General features: G+C 55.9%; 1 protein-coding gene across 9 annotated transcripts; it reads right to left on the minus strand.

Moving 5' to 3' along the window:
* Window positions 1-2,098: 2,098 nt before the first annotated feature.
* Window positions 2,099-8,876, minus strand: LOC105537720 (leukocyte immunoglobulin-like receptor subfamily B member 1). 9 transcript variants are annotated; one of them, XR_001005766.1, is made up of 14 exons: window positions 8,688-8,876; window positions 8,190-8,271; window positions 7,992-8,027; window positions 7,518-7,802; window positions 7,069-7,371; window positions 6,546-6,842; window positions 5,988-6,290; window positions 5,620-5,670; window positions 5,297-5,344; window positions 4,561-4,687; window positions 4,174-4,249; window positions 4,063-4,100; window positions 3,670-3,722; window positions 2,099-2,550 (listed from the first exon to the last, which is right to left on the minus strand). XR_001005766.1 is itself a non-coding variant. In XM_011977366.1 (14 exons), exons 1-14 carry the CDS (start codon window positions 8,688-8,690, stop codon window positions 2,404-2,406), a joined length of 1,848 nt encoding a protein of 615 aa, XP_011832756.1. In that variant the 5' UTR covers window positions 8,691-8,876; the 3' UTR covers window positions 2,099-2,403. The 9 variants fall into 9 exon arrangements, 8 of the variants coding, with proteins under 8 accessions (XP_011832756.1, XP_011832752.1, XP_011832753.1 ...); XM_011977366.1 differs by having other exon boundaries at window positions 4,565-4,687; window positions 5,297-5,347; XM_011977362.1 differs by lacking the exon at window positions 8,688-8,876 and adding an exon at window positions 2,630-2,788 and having other exon boundaries at window positions 4,577-4,687; window positions 8,190-8,553.

The raw sequence follows: 8,876 nt of genomic DNA on the forward strand, positions 1-8,876 counted from the left end.
TGGAAAAATGGAACCCTGCACTCTGCTAGTGGTAACGTAAATGAGTATAATGACCGCAAAAATACTATAGATGTTTTTCAGAAGTTAACAATCAGAACTGCCCTATGCTGTAACAATTTCACTGCCGGGTGCGTATCTAAAGGAAACGACATGAGTACGTTGAAGAGACGCCCGCCCTCCCATATTCGTGACAGCTTTAGTCACCATAACCAAGACATGGAACCCGCCCAAGTGTCCATCAGCAGGCGACTGGATACAGAAAAGGAAATGCTCAGTGTATCCACAGCGAAAAACTACTCAGCCTTCTAGAAGAAGGAAATCGTTTCATTTGTGACATGGATGAGCCTCGAGGACGTCACGGCAGGTGGAGTAAAGAAGACACAGGAAGACCCCGGCTGCCTGATCTCACTTACGTGTGGATTGCCCCAGTTCAGCTCATGGAAGTAGAGTTGAAGGTGGTTCCTGGGAGCTGAGGGGCGGGGGTGGAATCAGAGAGCTGCATCGAAGGATACCGCGTTTCAGTGAGACAGGAGGAGTGAGTTTAGCAGATCTGTTGTACAATACGGTGACTACAGTTGCTCACAATGGATTGTATACGCGAACACTGGTAAGAAAGTATATTTTAGGGCCGAGCGCAGTGGCTCACATCTATAATCCTAGCACTCTGGGAGGCCAAGACGAGTGAATCACGAGGTCAGGAGTTCAAGACCAGCCTGACCAACATGGACAAACCCCGTCTCTACTAAAAATACAAAATTAGCCGGGTGTGATGGTGCATGCCTGTAATTCCAGCTACTCGGGAGGCTGGGGCAGGAGAATCGCTTGAACCTGGGAGGTGGAGGTTGCGGTGAGCTGAGATTGCGCCACTGCACTCCAGCCTGGGCAACAAGAGTGAAGCTTCGTCTCAAAAAAAAAAAAAAAAAAAAAGATTTTAAATGTTCTCTTAACAAAAAGATAACTATGTGATATTACAGATATGTTAATTAACTTGACCTACAGATTTCACAGGGTATTCATATATACTAAAATATCATGTTGTACACCCTAAATAAGTAGACTTTTAAATTGCCAAATAAAATAAAGTAAACCATTAAAACAAAATAAAAAATATTATTTTGAAACAAAAAAACTGTAGAGTTTCAAACGTGCCTTTTATAGAATGGAAAATTCCATTTTATATGTGATGACTTTTTTTTTTTTTTTTAAATTTTTTGAGAGAGTCTGGCTCTATGGACCCGGCTGGAATGCAGGAGTGGGATCTGAGCTCACTGCAAACTCCACCTCCTGGGATCAAATGATTCTCCTGCCTCTGCCTCCCCAGTAGCTGGGATTGCAGTGTGCGCCACCATGTCTGGCTAATTTTTGTATTTTTAGTAAGAGATGGGGTTTTACCATGTTGGCCAGGCTGGTCTTGAACTCCCGGCCTCAAGTAATATGCCGCCTCTGCCTCCCTATGTGTTGAGATTAAAGGCGTGAGCCACCGCACCCAGGCACATTGCCTCTTTTTCTATTCTCAAGAAACATTTGTGATGCTCTGGGTGTGTTTGTGCGTTTCATTAGTGTGTCAATATTTGTAAAAAATCACCAATGAAGCTTTGTGAGCTGGAGTTTATACCATGGGAACATTTTTATTAGTCAGTATATTTCTCACACACACACACACACACACACACACCCCTAAAATGAGTCAGATTCTCTGATTACTCTTACGTTCATTAAGTAAACTCCAGTTTGGAATATTTCATCTATTTAATCTGCATTTTCTGGTATATTGGCATAGGTTTGCACCCTGTTCTGAGGTTAGTTTTTGAAAATGTGTGTAGGATCTGCCGGGCTGTCTGCTTCTTCACGCCCACATGGAAATGCGTGCCTGCTCTTTCTTTTTCTTGCTCAATGTAGTTAGGATTTGAGTGTAATTAATATTTTCAAGAATGAGCTTCACTGGCTTTGTTGAATTTTCAAGTTTTGGTTTTTCCTCATGAGCAACTCTGATTTTTCTTATTATTCCCTTTCTCACACCTTCATTTGGGATAATTTGTTATTCCCTTTCTAAATTCCTGATACGAAAGCCAACGTCATTCATTTCCTAGTGTCTTTTTTTGTGGTTTGCAGTTTTTCCATTTCATTGTGTGGTGTGTAATATTTATATTGTGATTTAGTTTCAAGCACATTCTTACTTCTGATTTTAGTTTTCTCAGTTAACTCGTTGATTATTGAGAAGTCTGTTGTTTAATTTAAAAATGTAGGGATATTAGTTATTTAGACTGCAGAATCAAGCGATTCCCAAAGTTTCCAGAGGTCCAGGCTGACTGGGGTTCACTGGTGTCCACTGGGGGCAGCTCCCGTGCCTTCAGCAGTCCCGAGTCTCCTTCTGCTGAGTGTGGGGTCTGGGTCCCCTCCGGGTTAGTGGATGGCCAGGGTGGCGTAGACACTGGGCTCAGCTGGAGGTTCCCTTTCCTGGGTTGGAGGAGGCTCAGTTGCCTCCCGTCTGAGGGTCAAGCTCTGCAGCTGGGCGTAGGTCACATCCTGGGGGTCTTCAGATGCAGCAGCCTGCAGTGGGGGAGAGTGAGAGGGAAGGAGCGTGGTGGGGGTGGGGGAGGCCTGGGGGCCTGGAGAGGAAAGGACTCACCTCAGTGTCCATCGGCCTGTCCTCTTCCGCCTGTGTGTCCTTTGTGTCCAGGAATTCCTCGGACAGTGGGGAGGGAGGAGAGGCCATTTCTCTCCTAGGTCCGGAGTGTTTCACCTGGGCATATGTCACTGCCTGGGGGTCTTCATCGTGTGGCCTCTGCTGGAGAAAGACACTGGTGGGGGGTGTCCTTGAGTCCCCCTGACCCCCTGGAGTCAATTTTCTTCACTGTTCCCAGGATGATTCGATTACATCCCTTTCCTGATGGAATCTCAGGGATGCCCTAAGGCCGTGGAGAGTTTGGCCGCTCCCTCCCTGTGGTTCTGGCCTCTCCTTCTCACTCTGACCTTGCCCATTTGGCTGCAGCATCACACGGCCTTCCTGCAAGAGCTTGCTGCTGCCTCGGGGCCTTTGCACGGCTGTTTCCTCTGCCTGCAGGGGCTCGTCCATTAGAGGATCCTGTGGCCCCCTCCCTCCAGGCTTCTCAGATGACAGCTGAGCAGACAGCCCTCCCCTTACATTCAGACTGGCCCCACTGCCCCACACTGTCTGCCCTTTCCCTGGTTTATGTTTCTTACAGCACGCTGCACTGCTGGACACACGCATTTATTTGCATTTTGTCTCCCACCACGAGGTGAGCTCAGGAGGCGGGGGCGGCTCTGCTCCCTGCTGTGTCTGCAGCTCCCACAGGGAGCCTGATCCACAGTGAGCTCCTGGGAACACTCGCTGGATGAATGAATGAAGGGAGCCCAGGGGACCGGGGTGGTTCATCTATTCCTCATCCTCCTGAGGCCTGGGGGGCGCTCTAACCACCAGACGGCCAAACAGAGGAGGAGGAGCGGGAAGGGGACCCGGGAGGAGGCCCACGAGGTCCCAGGACAGCAGGAGAGAGTGAGGTCACAGCAGGCGGGAGGCAGCGTGCTGGACAAGGAGGGGTCCACCGTGACGATGCTGAGAACCGGGGGAAGAGGACAGAGAAGTCCTGCAGGATTAGATCTGGCACCAGGAGGCCTTTGGTGCCCGGGACAGGGGCGGGGTCTCACCCGACTGTCCAGCTCCACCCCGTCCTCAGGCTGTGTGTCCTTCACGGCAGCATCTGCGGGGGCAGAGCAAGGGGTTTGTCTCCTGGGAAGGTTCCCTGAGACCTCTGAGTCCTGCCGGCCCCTGCCCAGCTCCCAGACGGGGCCACTGCGATGCAGGGAGGGGCTGCGATGTTCCCGAGGTTCCACAGTGTGGGGTGAGATCATCTCACCCTGAGCCCCAGACCCTTTCCAGCCTGTGCCCCTTTCCCCATTGCTACGGAAACTTTGGGGTCTCCATCTCCTCCTGGCCGGTCGCCTCCCCCATCTCCTCCTGGCTGGTCGCCTCCCCCATCTCCTCCTGGCTGGTCGCCTCCCCCATCTCCTCCTGGCTGGTCGCCTCTTCGTGTCACTCACAGAGGTTTTCTTCCTGGGTGTCGGCAGCTGGGCTGGACCTGGGGGAGGAACGGGAGCTTTAGAGGCAGTGTACGGGCCCGGTGGGAGTCTGGGGTCTTCGGGCAGAATTACCTCCTCTGAAGGCCTCTGTCTCTGGGCTCTGGCTCCACAGCCCCTGCAGGATGTTGGAAATCAGCCTTTCTCTGGGCTGGAGGAAGAAGCACAGAGCCTCAGCCCTGGGAACATCGGAGCCCCCTGCCCCCCACACACAGCTGGAAGGTAAGGAAGGAAACCGGAAAACACTCCTGCCTCCGTGTTCCAAACGCCCCATGAGATGGACAGAGCCCGAAGGACACTTTACATTTGTAGACGGGACTGACATTAAGCGCTTTTTCCATTTGCCTGGTGAAAAATGCTGGAACAGTTCCTCAAAGCTGCATTTGCCCAGTGGTTTGGATTCCCTTTGGCTGGTGCCCTGAGCCCCCCCTTGGTCGGCCCATGGGGTGCTCCCTTCCCTACTCACCTGATGTCCAACGTTTGCCCTGACGTCGATGTCGGAGGACGAGGAAGAGGAGGAGGAGGAGGAAGAGCAGCAGGACGAAGGCCACCAAGACGCTGGTCACAACCCCCAGGTGCCTTCCCAGACCTTGAGCATGATGACATCAGAAATGGGGGTGATGTCATTGACATGAGCGCCTACTGTGTGCTGGACCTTCTGTTCACCACCTCCAACCCCCACAACAGTCGTACAGCACGGAATGGAAACACCCACCCACCTTACAGATGGAAAACTGAGGCTCAGAGAGGGGAATCGCCTGCCCCAGGACCCCCAGCCGGGAAGCGGCAGAGCTGGGAAGGGAACCCGGGAGTCTGACCCGCAGCCCTTGTTCCCTGCACCAGAGCTGAGCCCCGGAGATGCAGGGAAAAAGCCTGACCATCCTGAACCACAGCCCTGCTCCCCTCCCCTGCCCCAGGTCACCGTCACTGCTGCAGGTGGGACAGGACAGGCCCCTGTGGAATCGGGTCTGGGAGGCTTCCCTGGGAGTTCTCTCCCAGGAGGTCACAGCTGGGAGTCAGAGCTGAAAGGAACATTCCCACCCGCAGGCTTCTTTCCTTTACACCTGGAGAAACTGAGGCCCAGGCAGGGGAGGGGCCTGTCCACGTCACCATCTTCAGAGGAGGCTGAACCTAGGACAGAACCCACCCCTGCCTCCCCAGGACCCCATCCCCCTCCCACTCAGAGCCCCACACTCACCTCTCTGGGAATCCGACCCCGTGGGGTTGAGGGACTGGTCCTCAGGGCCTGCTGGGTCAGGATGGGAAGGTGAGGGCTGGGGCTGCCCTGCTCCCCATGTCAGCCCGGCTGCTCCTCCCCCAGGCTGGGCCCCAACACGTCCCTCTGCCTCGACCCCACCCCTCACCGGCCCAGCCTGAGCCCCTGGGAGCCTGTGGCCCCTCCTCTGGCTCTGCCCAGCTCCCAAGATGGAAGCCCGAGCTTGAGTCCCCGAGGGGAATGGGACTCTGGGAAATGTGGGGGAGGCCGTGCTCCCTCTGAGCCCAGAGGCCTGAGAGACTCACCAGGTGTGGGGGTGGGACAGGTGAGTGGGGGGCTGGGACTCCCAGAGGGTCCTGGGTTAAAGAATGAGAGGAAGCTGAGGAGCGGGGCTTCCTTGCAGTCCCCACCTCAAACCAAATTTCTCTACACGGGCCATGTGGCCTCCTCAGGCCGTTCCCTCCACCCACCTCTCCTCTTCATGACGCTGGCGATGCCACTGAGGGTGGGCATGCCTGGGAGGGCCCTGTTGTCCTCCTTCCCTCTAAGGTGAGTGCCCTTCTGGCTAAGCCCCGCTTAGATCCCTGCTCACTCCATCCCAGCCCAGAGCTCTCCTGGGGCAGGACCTGAGCTGAGCCTTTGAGTTCAGAGAGGACAGGGTCAGGGCCCTCACCTGAGACCACGAGCTCCAGGGGCTCACTGGGGTGCGTCAGGAGGTAGGGGTTGGAGCTGAATAAGCCATAGCACCTGTAGGTCCCCGCGTGGGCTGAGGTCACAGGACCCATGGGAAATTCAGCCTGGCATATGTGAGACCGGCGCTTTGATTTCAGACGCAGGGGGGCATCAGCTGCTCCCTCCTTGGTCAGAAGGAAAGTGTCCATCCACCCCTGTGACTGACACAGCAGGGTCACTTTCTCTCCTGAGGCCACCGTGGGGCCCGGATGCACTGAGAGGGAGGGTCTAGCCTGGGTCTGTCCTACAGAGAAGACGGATGGGTGAGGGGCTGCCCCACCTTGTTCTGAGCTGAGACCTCCCCAGGGCTCTCTCTGGGACCCTCAGTCTCTCTGTCTCTGTTTTCTCTCAGTCTCCCCCTCCCTGCCCATCCCCTGTCTCTGTCTGTCTCTCCCTCCCTTGGGACCCCCACCCCTCATCCCGGCCATCACCACCTAGGATCCCCTGGCAGGGCCTGTGCAGAGCCTGGGTCCCTGACTGAACCCACAGGGCTCCTCACCTTCGATCAGGATGTCCAGGGGGTCACTGGGGGCCGACCACTCAGAGGAGAGGTTGTGTGCACTGTAGCATCTGTACTGGCCCCCGTGGGAGCCGCTCACAGGGCCCAGGGAGAAGTTGGCCTGGGAGAGCCCAGCCTGGGGCTGCCGGCCAGGGCGCTGGAGGAAGTCACGTCCCCCGTCCTTGTACAGAGCGAATCTGTCATAGCCGGCATCAGAGCCACACTGGAGGGTCAGGCTCTCCCCAGGGGCCACGACAGGACCCGGCTGCACTGAGAGTGACGGCTTCTTAGAAACACCTGGGAAAAGGTGGTCACGGTTTCCAGGAGCGACCCTCAGGCTTCCCCACAAACCCTCCCTCTCCCCCTGGGCCTCACCACTGCTGATCTTCCCATGTAATCTGACCCCAGGAGCCCTGAGCCCTCTCATCCCAACATCATCCCACCTGGAGCTGCCCTGAGATGCGGCTCCTCCCCACCTGCCCGGAGACTCAGGGAACTCCAGGCAATGCTGTGAATTTCTCACCTGGGACCAGGAGCTCCAGGACATCACTGGGTAAAGACCACACATAGGGAGAGTGTGAGTCATAACTATAGCACCGGTACGACCACCTGCGACTCGGGCTCACGGGGCCCACGGAGAAGACGGCCCGGGACCAGCCACGGGCATGAGACTGGCAGTTGAGGCGTTGTGGGTGTTCATCTTCTCCTTCCTTATATAGGATGAAGCCATCAAATGCCACTTGTGAGTCACACTGGAGGGTCACGTTCCCTCCTGAGGCCACCACAGGGCTGGGCAGGGCTGAGAGGGTGGGTTTGCTGTAGGCTCCTAGGAGAGAAGGAGACACAGTGTAAATGGGTCTCACACCTCCTGCATCATCCCCAGGGCTGGGCTGTGAGAGGGAGACGCCCCTGAGAGCCGACCCCCTTCCTGAGGACCGAGCCTGGGGCTGGGACCCCTGAGTGTCCTCTCACCTGTCACCACCAGCTCCAGGGGGTCACTGAGCTCTGACCACCAACTGTGGCTGTAATACTGACAGCGATACCGCCCTGCGTCTTCCCAGGTGATGGATGGGATGGGGAACTGGCCCTTCTTCACAAGCTCTGGTCGTACCAATGTAATCCAGGATGCTGATTTTCTCTCCCTATATAGACGGTACTCCCGGGCTTCAAGGTTTCCCTGACACCTGAGGGTCACGGGACTCCCCCAGGTGATCACACGGTCTGGCTCAGCCCAGAGTGTGGCCTTGGGGAGGATTCCTAAAAGGAAATCAGAGATCAGATTCTAAGTCATTTCCCACCCGACAGATCTCAGCTATTGGCTGCAGGACCCTCCAGACACCCCCATCAGTCAGCCCAGATCTGCTATTCCCCGTCCCCAGCTGCGCGGGGGTGGCCCCTTGTCCCCAGTGAGAAGGAGGGACCTGGGACAGCAGGGGACAGACTCACCTGCCTGCACGTGGGTCCTGGGGCCCAGACTCAGCCCTGGAAGAGAGTTCCCGGTGAGAGATTTGCCCCTGAAGCCTGAGCAGGTCCTCCCCTCCCTGGGATCTTTGTGAGCCCCTGGGGTCTCCTTATGCACCAGAGTTTGGCTGTGGGGTGAGGCCCCTCCTAGGTTAGAATCTCCCCTCCCTCTTCAAATCTCACCGAGACAGACCAGGACCGTGAGGATGGGGATCATGGCGTCTCCTCCCAACGCCCTGCCCTGCAGATGGATGAGCCCTCGGTGCTGGCAGGACAGAGACACACAGAGAGAAATAGCCTCCCCTCCTTCCCACCCTGTGCGGACACTCAGAGGCTGGGTCCCTCTCACGGGGTGTTGTCATCTGCAGCTACACAGGAAGCAGAACTGACCTCCCAGGATCCTGACTCTCATTCTCTTAGGGCTGAGGTTGCGGCAGGCACCGGGCCCTCTGCAGACATTTCAGACAGAAATGGGGTCTTTCCTGACCCCCAGCCACTGTCTGTCTGGTTTATCCTCGTCTCACTGAGAGCTGGGATGTCGTGGCAAATAGAACTGGTGCTTCCTGTGTCTGCCCTTCCAGATGAGGGTAGCAGAGGCTTCCCCTTCCTTCTTACAGCCTCCCGCAAGATCTCCCTCCCTCCCTCAGCCCGTCCATCGGCTCAGCGTCGCGGGGTCCTTACCATGGCAGTGGTCTCTCCAGCCCTGGAGATGCTTCAGGGAAGACACAGGTCCATGCTGCAGGCAGATTCAGACCAGCAGAGACGCATCTCGCATCTGGCTGTGCCGTCCAGGCTGAGCTGTGTGTGGCAGTGAGGACAGAAGAGAAATGCAGGGAAATAGGGGAAGAAAAGTTGACTTCTTTCTTGGCA

Source organism: Mandrillus leucophaeus, unplaced genomic scaffold (genome assembly GCF_000951045.1).
Source record: "Mandrillus leucophaeus isolate KB7577 unplaced genomic scaffold, Mleu.le_1.0 Scaffold1798, whole genome shotgun sequence".
Lineage (NCBI taxonomy): Eukaryota > Metazoa > Chordata > Mammalia > Primates > Cercopithecidae > Mandrillus > Mandrillus leucophaeus.

What these genes read in the sequence shown, in the direction of transcription:
- LOC105537720 (XM_011977360.1), bottom strand. Translation starts at nt 8,223, where the DNA reads ATGATCCCCATCCTCACGGTCCTGGTCTGTCTCG. An exon ending in CACGGTCCTGGTCTGTCTCG is followed by an intron (nt 8,028 to 8,189) that starts GTGAGATTTGAA and finishes ACTCTCTTCCAG; the next exon opens with GGCTGAGTCTGGGCCCCAGG. An exon ending in GGGCAAACGTTGGACATCAG is followed by an intron (nt 4,250 to 4,564) that starts GTGAGTAGGGAA and finishes TTCTTCCTCCAG; the next exon opens with CCCAGAGAAAGGCTGATTTC.